This window comes from Ischnura elegans, chromosome 4 (assembly GCF_921293095.1).
Source record: "Ischnura elegans chromosome 4, ioIscEleg1.1, whole genome shotgun sequence".
In the NCBI taxonomy this organism is placed as follows: domain Eukaryota; kingdom Metazoa; phylum Arthropoda; class Insecta; order Odonata; family Coenagrionidae; genus Ischnura; species Ischnura elegans.
The window spans coordinates 26802629-26816049 of record NC_060249.1 but is presented as its reverse complement, the minus strand read 5'-3'; the positions used below and the strand labels follow the sequence as shown (position 1 = coordinate 26816049).

At 35.5% G+C, this 13421-nt stretch overlaps 1 protein-coding gene across 3 annotated transcripts in view; it reads right to left on the bottom strand.

The window, feature by feature from the left end:
• The window catches only part of LOC124157174 (E3 ubiquitin-protein ligase RNF123-like), a 58357-nt gene that overhangs the window by 40197 nt on the left and 4739 nt on the right, over positions 1–13421 (bottom strand). For all 3 annotated transcript variants that reach the window (XM_046531699.1, XM_046531700.1, XM_046531701.1), the window contains exons 4-10: positions 11995–12090; positions 11455–11614; positions 9886–10144; positions 8008–8250; positions 6636–6865; positions 3768–3976; positions 2288–2424 (exon numbers count right to left, since the gene is read on the bottom strand). In XM_046531699.1, the coding sequence (XP_046387655.1) occupies positions 2288–2424; positions 3768–3976; positions 6636–6865; positions 8008–8250; positions 9886–10144; positions 11455–11614; positions 11995–12090 (1334 nt within the window). The remainder of the gene's footprint in view (positions 1–2287; positions 2425–3767; positions 3977–6635; positions 6866–8007; positions 8251–9885; positions 10145–11454; positions 11615–11994; positions 12091–13421) is intronic.

Sequence of the window (13421 nt, the reverse complement as noted above, 5' to 3'; positions counted from 1 at the left end):
TGAGTAAAACTGTGAAATCATAATTAAAAATAATTTTTCATATAAAATACTCCTGATTATCTAAGGAGTTATTATTCTTTTTATAAATTACATATTTTGGAGCATGATTCATCACCATGCTTCCATTTTTTGCGCGTTCTTTCTGTGAAAAATGTCTGAAAATACAACAGGATTTTCATATCAAAGATCAAGAGTACTTAAGGCTTTCTAATGTCACTCAAATTTTCCTCATGAAATATATTTATTGTCTATGCCCGATGACAAGGAATGCATCAAATTCACTTTGCTTTCTGATGTTGAAAGGCAGAGAATGATGACCAATGGATAAATATTGCATAATTAATTTAAATGACTATTTTATAGGATAACTTATCAAAAATAAAAAGTTACCCAAATTATTTGAGGATACTTTTTCATATCTTTATTTATTTATTCAACGCCAAAACAACACTAAGGCTTATACATTAGATTAGTAACAATAATAAATAAATACAAAAATAACAAAGAAAAATTATAGAAACAATAAATAACAAAATAATGGGGAGAAGTCAAATAGAAATGCACTATAACAGATAATTGAAATCATAGAGTGCATCAGATATGTCAAGGTCAGGACGGGGAGTTAGTTGAAAAGGGAAGGTGAACAATTAAGTAAAGATTGTTAGGAAATTGACAGACAGAATTTTGGTTGGTGTAAAGTTTTTACGCTGAGGGTTTTCTAGACTGGAATGCACAGTGAAAGGAAGGAAAGAAGATCAGAGAGGTAGAAAAAGTATGCAAATGCACTATTAATGTGGTCTCGCATGACATTAAATTCAGTCTAAGATAACCATTTATTTGTTGCTCACCACAGTCCTTGAGATTATTCAGGATCAAGCAGGAAAAGATGGAAGTATGGGGGGGTGGAGAGAATGAAAGATGGACTAGCAAATGCAGCCAGGCACTCACTTCTGTAAGCAGTTTGCTGTGGTAGGCCTATATTTACTATGTCATTGGAGGTAGAAAGATCCACAGTTGGGATGAAGAAAGCTCTATGGGAGTCTTTACAGCAATCTAAAATAATATACTATGGGTGAAAACAATCATACATAGCATGACTTACATAAGTTATGAACATTATAAGATATATGAAAATTATCGTTTAAGTACAGGTAGAAGGGAAGAATGGCTAAGGTAGGCCACAAATGAAATATATAGAGTAAGTGATGAAGAATGTAAAGCAGAAGAATTATGTAGGTGTTAAAACATTAGGAAAGGGGAGAATTGAGTAGAGAACCAATATTAGGATTACTGCCTGTACATGATGATAAGAAATAAGTTACAGCTTGAATTATTTGTATTCTTCCACTATTTACATCTCTCAGGCATCTCAAAGACCCAAGGAAAAATTATATCAACCTTATAGACCCAAGTCCAAGAAAAAAATGGACCAAAACAGAAGCAAAATCAGCATAAAAATAAAGGAAAATCCAATCAAATTTGCATTAATATGCAAAATTACAAATTTTACTTTGTATTTTTACCTTGAATATTTAGAAGAAAAAAAAGTCAAGCAGGTGGGTTGTCACGTGGAAAGTCCAATATCATTATTAAAATAGGATGTTTAGTTTAATTAAATAGACATTCATTAGTTTTTTGCGACTCGTCTATCAGTCCCTTTCTTTATTACTACCCTGACAACAATCAAATCCAATTCCATCAACAAATTAATTAAAAAACTTAAATAAACCACATGACTTAATTACTATAAATCATATTTAAATAAATAAAAGATCGTAGCACTTTTCCACAAGAATTTTTAATGCGTACAACACGTTTCGGCTCGTCTTGTACCAGATGATGGCTCAGTGAGCCGAAATGCGTTGTACGCATTAAGAATTCTTGTGGAAAAGTGCTACGATCTTATATTTATTTAAATATGTCTAACTTCCACCAATTGAAGCCTGAATCTGTTGAACTTACTATAAATCAAGTTAATCTGTTTTGATACATAAACCAACTTAAAAAATATTAACAGTTTTAATACAAAACAGAAGTAATCCCAAAGACCATTTTACCATTACCGTTTATTTCCCGATGCTTGAGAGATAATCAGCACCAAACTGGATAACCAAAATTAACAGTAAATACTTTGTAAAGTTTTCTGAAAAATTATTTCCGACTAAGTTGTTATATGATGTGAAACATTTTTAAACTAAACACACCATTACATAAAACAATCGATAAGTGATCTCCATGAAATGTAATAAAATAATGTCATGCAAAATAATCAATCCTACCAACATACCCGAGAGGTAGCAAAGATTTCCTCCAAGTACTTGTGAAATTTTTTCAGAAATATATGCCGAGACGATGGCTGACTTGCGGTTCCATCATCGTTGGCCATGAGCAATTTCAGGAATTCAATCTGTTTTTTCTCCAAAGCTAGAAAGGTAAAATCACGCACTAGAATAGTTCCTTAATTACCAATTCATGAACAGAATGCAACAAAGATATGAAATAAACTTTAAAAAATTAAGTAGTTGATTAGGAAAAATTTCTTTATTTCTAATGCGTGCAAACAATGACTATAGGCATTGCAGAGACTTCTTCAACTGCCACTTTCATGTAATACTCTATAATTAACAGGAATATACTAAGCATATTCCAAAGATCATATTCTGAAATACAAAAAATAAACTATGGTTTCTATCATAGCACTCTGATATGAAAATACATGATATTTTTGAGCACATAATTACTATTACACTTTGATTTTAATACAGAGGCCAGTATTTACCTCAATATATGTAATATGTATTTGGAATACACTAAATAATAATGCTAACGCAATTGCAATGAATGCACTCATTTACGGTCTGCAACATGAAATACCTCAACTGCAAAAAAATAGCTGAATGACATTATAAAAATTATATTAGCAATTAATAAAACTTCTTCTAGGAATTTATTTGTGAAACTGCACCTGCTCATTGGAATTTAGCATCCGATTTCTTTATCCCGATATTTCATGAGATTAAATAAAAATAAATATTTTAAAATATTTCTCATTATCAAGTATCATTCAATCAAAAGTGAAGAACACTATCAATGAGCAATTAAAGTTTTCAAAAAATTAAACCTATTTCAAACCCAAAACACATTACCGCTGAATATTATAATAATGCTAAGTATTTTTGCGTAGGTTTTCACATTGATGCTCATGATGAATGCACAATTTCAGCCATGTTTGTGGTTTATGAGTGAAAAGAGTTTTGAAAGCCATCCTCCTTTTGTCTTCAGATCGAAGGAGAAAAGCCTTCATTTTTTGCGGCCATGCTTTATGCCCTGCCTCACTTCAAACATGTTCGTCAATAGCTGACATATGGTGGTGTTTTTACTTCAGGAATCCAAAAGACTGATTAGATACACAGAGACCACGGCTACTAAATCAACAACGACGAGGAAGATAATGCTGACCAATATTGCTCAGTGGAAAGATGGCCAGGGAAATAAAAGGCTCCGAAAAATCAAGGCTTCTCACCTTCGACCTGAAGACGAAAACAAGATGGCTTTCAAAACTGCTATCACTTACAAATAACAAAAGCAGCTAGAGAACCTGGAACCGTCCATTCATCATTTTAAGCATAAAACCACACGAACACAAGATTAATGAAAAAGAATAGAAAAACACTGATGAAACAATATAATCAAATGATAACCTAAAAACATGCACTGGTTGACATATAGTCTCCAGGAGAGGGTTAAATAAGAGTGTGAAAACATACCATGAATGGATCTCTCAATTTTATGTATTGACCTCATGTATTCCATGCGTGATTTTTCATCATCAGGAGGCAAGGAGGAATCTTTTGAAGATCCTTCATTAACATCAGAAATACTGGACTGAGAGGGTGCACGGTCAAACCATGGTTCCTTCACTATCTCCATCAAAGCCTCGTCATCCAAAGGCTTCATGTTGATAAAACTAAAAAACCTGCAATTGAAATATTGAGGTTTATTCCTCACAAATATGAAAGCAAACAATATTATTCAGATAATAATAAACAATAATTTAGCCAATAAGTTTCGCTAATCAACACACATATTGCAGATAATTTCCATCTCAATTCAACAAGCTTATGATCCCTGAGAAAGTTCATACATATGAAGTGGCAAAAAGAGTTCTGGCAACTGCAATGTAATTAAATGGAAGCTTTCACACAATATCCACATAGCATCATCAAGTGCAACCAACTATGAACTTGGCAAACTGGAAGTAGCTACTGGTACCAGCTGTATGTTTCAATGATTTTCAAATGGCTACCTATGTGGACATACCAATTTCACCTGTGCCAGAGAAAATATTTTACACTAGGACAATATCTATTTTAAATCACATGCAAAAACAAATGAGGGACCATTAAAGGCAAAGCTAGTGTGTCTAAATATGGTATTGCCCCTTTGTGTGAACACAACCTATTTTTTTTTAACCCAACAAAATTTTGTAATGTAAAAAAATTAATATGTGTTCATAGAAAACTGCCTCCAGCTAAAAAAAAAGGGAATCATTAGCAACAATTTGAGTGAATTACATATTTTTTTACTTGTTCAAATTGTTTGCAAAAAAACTGAAGTGCCTCTAATTCTGTGATATACCTCTGCTCCTAATTTGTGCAATACAATGATTTATCTGTTGCATTAAGCTTGCTATTTTTGAAGCCAAGGTGTTATTATTATCAATTTAATGCAATTTCTAAGTTCCTTTAAATTTAACATTTGACTGTGCAAAACATAAAAACTTAGCATTAAAATTAGATAAATGTTCACAAAAATATCACCTTTATAAGATCAGGAGTAAATGATTATCAGGTTATATAAGGTAATAATTAACTAGAGAATAAATACAGTATTTCCTGCATTAGGTGACCACTTAAGGTTACCAGGGGTGCTGCCTTATAATAAATATTGGGGGGCCCATACTGGGAGTCTAGCCCCGCAAAATTTTATAAATAGCAATTTTAAAGTTTTTTTTAGCATTTCAGAAGAGTCATACAATCAACATTAGCACCCTGAAAACTTTACTCTCGATAACTTGACATGCACTTAAGCCTGACACACCTTTTCCTCCCACCCATATCAAATTTTTGAGGGGGCTTGGGCCCTCTCAGGCCCCATGGAGTCGGCGACACTGAAGGTTACACCAAAACAATATGAGTGGTTGTCGTTGGACAGGGGTGAAGTGGTCGGAAATGAAAGACTATCTTTGAATGCATGCAAATACAAATGACTGGGGGTTTAATTGACTTATATAATTATAATATTCATCTTGATAATATTTGAGAACTAATTACTACTAGCAACAAAATATTCACCTTGTAACTTGTCAGCAATTTCCGAAAGCCTTTTCCTTTATTTGCACACCACTCACCAATTTGTACCATAATTCGAAATTTTACACTCTGATTTTTAAATTCCATTTCTTTGTGTTTTCCAAAATCAAATAAATAGTCTAGCCTCCTTTTAGATGTGCTTCTGTCTCATTTATCAAAAACTTTGACCCTTTCCTATAAACTAAGCTGTTCTCTCTCACACAGAGGTGGCACCAGTTGAAAAGTGAAGCTACAGTGTTGCACAAAAAATGACTCCCTGAATTATTCCTTGCTTCATACAGGCGGAAACTGATGTACAGCCGGAAAGCAGAATGTATTCATTCAATCACAAAAGAATGAATGGAGTCAGTTCTGCAAGGGCAGTGACCCACCTTCAAATCAGCACCTTCTGCATAAGCCCTTGGAAGATATTACCTATACACATGTAGCTTATTGAATGACAGGGATAAAAATTCACCCCCAGCCAAATATCCTAGAAGTGACTCCCAGACTATTACAAAGATGTATATGCATAAAAAGGCGTGGATGGAAAATTTTGATTATTTTTTGCTACCAGGTCAACAGGTGCCCAACTCTTGCAAATGAGGATAGACAACCTGCAATTCAACCTTCTAAGCATTTTTATTCGCTGGACAGCAGGATATTTCCTTCAGAGTGGTGATCATAGGTATGAGTGAGGTAGGGTCTTTGAGTTGGGGTATAAATACCATGAACCTTGTCGGTACTACAATCGGTTAAAAAAAAATACTGGTCTTTCAGAGGGGTGGTCAATTAATAGGAGTGGTCATAAAGAGAGATTTCACGGTAGTTTTAACCAGGCTGAAAATTTAAACAAATTACAATAACACTGTAACTCGGGTAAAAAAATCAACCATCAAATTTCACCATTGTCTTTCTCATTTCTGCTGACTGTAAACATAACATTTTGCTGACAAGTCAGTCAAGAGCCTGACTTGTCTGCCTCATGTTATGTAACAATTAATTTAGAGTTTTATTTGAGTTGAGTCAGAGAATGTTGATGTGACAATTGGTTGGAGAGGAACAATGAGGCAAGTGATGGTGGACGGAGATTGTTGTGAACGGCAAAGAGAGGGAGAGGGATTGTAATAGTCATGGCGTGTGGATGTGTTTTTGCTCCTGAGTTTTAAATTATAAAACTTGTTTATAAAGTGTAATAAAATTATTTGTAAAGCTAGAAGTGGAAAAATAAAAAGAAAACGTTACAGTTAATTATGCAAAAGTAGTCCAACTGACAGTCCTCACCCAATGCGGGAGAAGAAAACATGATGAAGAAGATGTCTCCTTGTCTGTTGATGTCTTGTAAGCTCCAATAACAGATTAAGACTTCTGTGCTGATCCTTAAATAAATTAAGATAATTACTCTTTGGAGAAGATCCCAAGGCTTCCTTTGCTTGTTGTGGAGATGGTGTAGTTCTAAATGAGCACAACAATGATAAGGCCACATTTTCCATCATTGGAGTGATTTCATGTTCCTGTGGAATAAATGATAGGATGCAGCATGAAAAGACATATTATTGCATAAGTTGTTCAGCTACACAGCAAACAGCAAAACATAATTCCGACAAGAAATACAAAAATAATACATATGTATTTTGAAACTATTTTATAGCAGATTACTTTGTAGTTATAAACCAAGGCAAATAACTTCCCGTAGTAAAAAATATTACTAAAAATTCCTTTTTAATGAAGAGGAATGAGATCAGTTGAAAGACAAACAGGAAAATGTTAGCTGGATTAATATCCAACCAATTAATTCCTTCATTTAAGACTAAAATTGATAGTTCAATCTTGGATGTAATTTGCTCCATGTCCAACTCTAGCAAATGTGAGCTTCCTGCTAAATACTATTTTGGTGAAGTGGGGGCCACCAATGACATCTTCCACTGTGCTGGCCAAGTCCAAATGAACAATAATAACATACAAGTATGGAAATCATTTTCTCTCTTGAAAAATTTCATTGGCCTCAGGCACGTAGACAGGGTGGTACTGTGGGGGATTCAGCCCACCCCCAGTGACTACCCACAGGTGAAAAGAGGACCCAGGGCGGCCTCGTGGGTTACTCACCTGAGGGCCGAGTCTGTAAGTCCAAGATAACTGAGGGAGGGGAGTGGAAGGGAAGGAAAAAGGATGGAAGCGCCGCCGAGTAACTACCCACAGTTAATCTGCTGAGGAGACCACTAGTACAGGGACATTTATCCTCTGACTCACCATTTTTTGATTTATTAACTTTCTAGAATGTCTGCCAGTAACAAACGAAGAATTTAACTTTAAGCATTATGCAAACAAAATATATAGCTGAGTTAATGAAAGTATGGTTTATGATGCATTGGACTTGACAGCAAAATACAACCCGCAATGCCTCCCTAGAACCCCCACAAAGCTAAATTAGCTACATGCCTGATGGACCAATAATATTCAAATTAATTTATACAACAAATTAGATTCAATTTCAAAATTGTTAATTATGTACAAGCAAATTTTTTTTAATAATCAAGAAAAGATTGATTTGCTATCTTATTTTACAATTTATATTTAGAACAGAAGTTTTTCTTAGATAGAGAAGATCAACGTATTCATCAATCTGATGGAAATACTTGGACTCGAAAATACTAACCTCAAGGAAGGTCCAAAATAAGTCTAATAACTTAGAGAGATGATAACAAGGTCCTGCTTCTTCTATGCCACCAATGAGATCTTCCATAAATGGAACAAGCACGGCCTGGACCACAAAGGCAGAAGAGAGCAAAGGTCCAAGACGGTCCATAACTAGAGAGGCAGCCCACAGCAGTGGAGCATTCCCAGGTTTCTTCTCAGCAACTTTCAAACTAGAGGAATCCTTACCACTTATCACAGGTTTCTGAAATAAATGCAATAAATCAAAATAAAAAAGTACATTTTGTTCACATTTAATCAAAAGAATCCTTTTGCTCTCGAGATAATAATTATGAATCCACTAATGATACCTGTAAAAAAACTTTCAGTGATCCAATATATTGATTTAAATTCACTTCAAAATGGGTTCATTCTGGCGGAGTGAGCACTCATAGCTCTCGCTCTCCAGAGGAGCGGAACACAATGAAGCATATTTGCAGCCTCCCTGAATGGAAACATTTGAGTGAGTGCTACGTAGGAGCTTTTGAATCATCAAGCAACACACCATTGGCCACCTAGAACTGATATTTGAGCTCTCGCCAATCCACAACAAATGCTCAGGCAAGCAGCAGCAGGAAAGACTGCTGCATGAATGACTCAGCTGCTATGCAGCAGTTGCATTCAGAGAAAAATTTCACAATTGTTGTGGTCATTCTCACTCCCCATGAATATACCCAATGAACTGCTGATAGCTTGCTAAAAAGAGAAATGCACTGTTCCCCAGTCAGAGGTGTGTCCAAGACGTCTGCAATGAACCATCCAATAAGCTTTCCTAAACTTTCAGTGGAACCTCTGGGTCTCTCACCATGCAAGAGTCAGTAGGACTAAAAAATAGTGGCATAAAGGGTTATTTTTAAGAGAACTTATGAGTGGCATTCAAGATCTATGTAGGTTAAGATAAATGATTTCCAAGCCTACAAATTAGAATTCGGTGGGAATTGGTGAGAAAATACTTCTGGATTTTCCTACAGCAGAAGACTGATAGTCCAGAATGATCTGAACAATGGAAAGGTTTTCCAGAGTTTTTCAAAATTTCTATTTTTTAAAGTTGCATTGCCAAAAATACGGCCATATAAGTGGTTTAATTGCTACCTCAGAGCCTGGCTGTCCTCTTGCTAATCCCACAAGAGGAAGTAAACTAATTTGCAATTTTCTTCCGCAAAATATTTCAACACATGACTTAGGATACACAAATAGTGATTTCAGGCAACAGACTTCACGCCATCAATGAACGATGTCTATTCCTTGAACTTTTCAAACTTGAAGGAGGAATGGAAATGGGTTGAAGTTTACGATGTGCGTGCCACACCCCCAAAATTACTTAAAATCTATCCGAGGAGATATGCAGTTTTACGAAAGGAATCTGCAACATGGCACATGAATGATAATTGTTCACTATCCTCCTTGAAATACGATTGCCTTGTTTTTCATTCATGGAAATTATGCATTTATTTATTTACTATATTTTACATTTATTAACCCTAGTAACTTAGTCTGATATGTATTCTTGATGGCAGTTGATGTACTCAAACATACTTCATACCTTTTAAAGTTCTTAACTTTAAATTCTAAATAATGACACGTCTACACCCTGATAATCATACTACTAATATTATAATATCAGTGCTCATACTAAATTAATTGTCTTGCACCTGAAGATAGCATTGTGAGCTGAAACTAGAGGTGAATTTTAAAAATAAAAATAAGTGCTTCTATTATGGATACCTTCCACTCTATCATGCCCGAATCTGTCAAAACCATCCTTTTACCTAAAAATGCCAGCAATTTTGAAAGTTATGCCATGCATTTCATTGTGAGAGTCTTTGAAAAAAAAACTTACACAACGCTTCGGCTCTCCATCAGATCCTGGCAGAAGACATATGAGACGTGATAACCACTGCAAGAGGACTTGTCCATGGGCAAGTTTCTTTCTTGGAGGTTGCTGTATGGGTTCAAATCCAGGTATAGGATGCCTAAAAGGTGTAGCTCCGAAATTGGCCACCAAACTCTCAGAGAAGGCCATACTCACAGCAGGGAAGTAGGCTGCACCTCGTCCCATGGGAACATCAGAAAATGCCACACCCATTGAGTGCCCATTCCTGAAAAGACAACAATGAAAAGATTCACATACAACTGCCAGAAAATGGGAATTAGAATTTTGGCAACTGTTGCCCTGGCAAAATGACGGCCAAAGGAGCCATTAAAAAGCCTGACTTGGAGATCTAGAAAGAGAATGGCATTCCTGGTATGCATGTAAGTGTAATTCAACACAATGGTAACAGCAGCATACATTGTCTTCTTCCGTGGGCTTAAGAAATTCCACTTCCTTTTAAGATTCCACAACTGAAAGTCGCTTATGCGGCAAGCTGAAATAAACTTACTACCCTTCCTTCTCAAGGGTTTTAATGGATCATGGCTAGACCTTGAATAAGCATTAGTTTAACTCTGCAAAAGGAATTTCTTTTATCTTCTAGAGAATGGGAGTTACTGCCCACCTGGAGTAAATTTGAAAAGCGTGTAGCTATCGATGAAAATAATTTCCAGAAAACCTTGGCAGTAGCTGTCCTCAGAGAATAACTAAGTTTACTTAACAGACTTAGCATCATAAGATTAAACTTAATACAAAAGGTGTCCTTAGTAGGAATCTGAAGGAGGGAGTGAAATATTACATGAAGACAAACCACCAGCCTGTGAGTCTAAAGCCCCAGTGCTGCATTCGCTGAAATTGCTAATGAGGAAGCACTACCTGGTGGAGTCAATTGACCTACTATCGGCGTAAAAAAGGTAAACGCTGAACTTTAAGCAGTTATATGAAATTCTGCCAAAGCTCCATGGGGTCGTGTTAATTATCGTTCTACTCATTGTTTATTTGACTACAACAATATATCAATAAAAATTGTTTAAACATAAACGTGTAGCTTCTATGGCTGAAAGAGTGAAAAAGAATACACAAAAAATAAATGAAAACGGCAAAATGGTCATCTTCTTCATCTCGTCAAGGGCAAAATATTTGATTGGTGCATTTAATTGTATTTTTTATAGAGAGGACAACATCTTCGCATTACAAAGGGCTTTTTTAAATTGAATTTTACCCATTCCTTGATTTTTAAAATGGCTGAAAGGAAGATCTCAATTTCCGAAGTTAAGAAGAATACATGAATATTGAACTTAAGTATGCTATACGTAAAAAATATTTCTAAACTTTTCATGTAAGAAAATGTTGATACTGTTCCTCTTACTTAAAATAAACCAAAAAGACGAAATTCATCCTTTTGGTGGAGTGAATTGCCACGAGGCATTTATCGTCTTTTTGGCTTATTTTTAAGTAAGAGGAACAGTTCTTATAGTTCAGCATTCTACCTTTTTCGTGGCAAGCCTTTTGTGGCCTTTTTCTACCTATAAAACATACCTGAAAAATTCTACAGTGCCACAGTTGGAAGATGACGGCTGAAGGTCCAGAGTGCAGCCAATGATATCACCACCAAGCCAGGGTTCTCCATAATGGCCAGTGCGTACGTTCCACTTCCTTTGCCTATTTCCATCATAAGCAAAGGATTCTGCAGTATCTCCTGTTTTAGTTAAAATATACCTCCATTATTAAACAAAAAAGCTTCATTATCATGGTTACAGTGTCATCTAGTTTTTTCTCTTTCTTTGTTTTTCTTTTCAAGTTAACAAGAATGAAAGAATTTTTGCAGAAATGCACACTAAAAACTGATTCTTATATGCCAAATGAGGAATACCAGTGGCGACCCTCCCAGTACATATATGTTGAAATGAGAATGTTCCAAAATCTACCAATACAGACAGACTTAAACTTGTTTAAAGTAAAATTCCAGATAGGATGTTACCACCCAAAAAAATAGAGATCTCACATATCAACAAAAATCTATGATAATTTCTGGAGGAGATTACATCTGCTTTTCACCAAAACATAAGATTTACTTACCAACGCCACTTTCCTGAGAAAACGTACAGTTGGCAGTAGCCCACCCGACCTGCATAACTCCTTTGGAGCCCAGCTGCACCTCATATTGCCACTTTCCTACAGCAAATGATACAGGAGATATTAACAACAAGGTTTGAAAATCAGCCAAAAACACTTCCCAGCTAAACGAAACCTGAGGACTTATTTAAACACTCAAGGTTAATGTATGTACTATCAGCCTATGAATTCATCAATTCTTCATATCTTGTGGTTAAATATTTCTCTATTGCAAATAATTAAAGTAATTACTTGAATACAAAATTTTCAAATAGCAAACACGAAAGGGTCATTCCGTGTCAGTTCATCCAGGCATGACACGCACCGACTTGCATTTTGATGAAACTTGGCAATTTTCATTCTTCCATGAACGAATGAACGGTTTAAAATATTTCTTGGCTATCTCTCCTAGTTTTTTTTCACACCCATTTGAAGTGTGGGTAAAATGCAGTTTTTCAATGAATGCTGTCTCCAGAGGCACTTGTACCTCCAGAGGGAAATAATTTATCTCAGCCATATTTTTCATTCAATTCTAATCAAAATTTGCAGGTTTACTAAAGAAGTCATGAGGATTCCAATACTAATTGCAAAATATGCTAAATGATATTGAAAATTCTCTTAACTCCAATGTTTCATAGGATTTTAGAAAATTTTGCATTAAAAACATGGTTCTATAAAACATCAAATTTTGACCAGAGGCAATACATGAATCAAGCTAAATTATTTTTTCTAATATTCCTTAAGGCATGACCAACCACCAGTAAAAATAAAATTCATGGCTTTTTGCTTGCTTTGTCGTTAAAAAAATTTTATGTGAAAAAAAAATCCTTTTTCACAACTCTGGTAATCAGTGTTGTAGTGGTAGTCAGTAGATGTTCACCTACATCTACATAATACCCCGCAAGCCACCTAAAAGGCATGTGGCAGGGGGTGTTAGGACACCAGCCATGTACACATAAAAAATGAAGTGCTCTAACGAAGTTGGGACTAGCGTTTATTGAAGTCCTTTATGGTTCGGGGAAAAAACCAATTCGCATATCTATCCGTTCGGCAAAACTCTCTCTTAATTTATCGCTTCTATCGGACCTGGACATATAGTGTGGCTCTTGTTCTCTGTGTCGCTCTTAAAGATATCCATTCTAAATTGTTCAAGCAATCTAAGCCTAGCGCGCAGCCTCCGAGTCTCAAGCGGCTTCCAGCATAATTTGCTTAACATCTGAGTAACGCTGTCTCTACGCCCATAGTGGTTTTTGACGAACCGCACAGCCTTCCTTATGTTGACATCACCTGACATTCTATTCTTTGTGTTTTTGAATCTTACTCAACTCAAGAGTGCTAGACATTTCGATTCTGTAGTCTTGTCTGACATTCCAGGTTCTGATGCGGCCGTA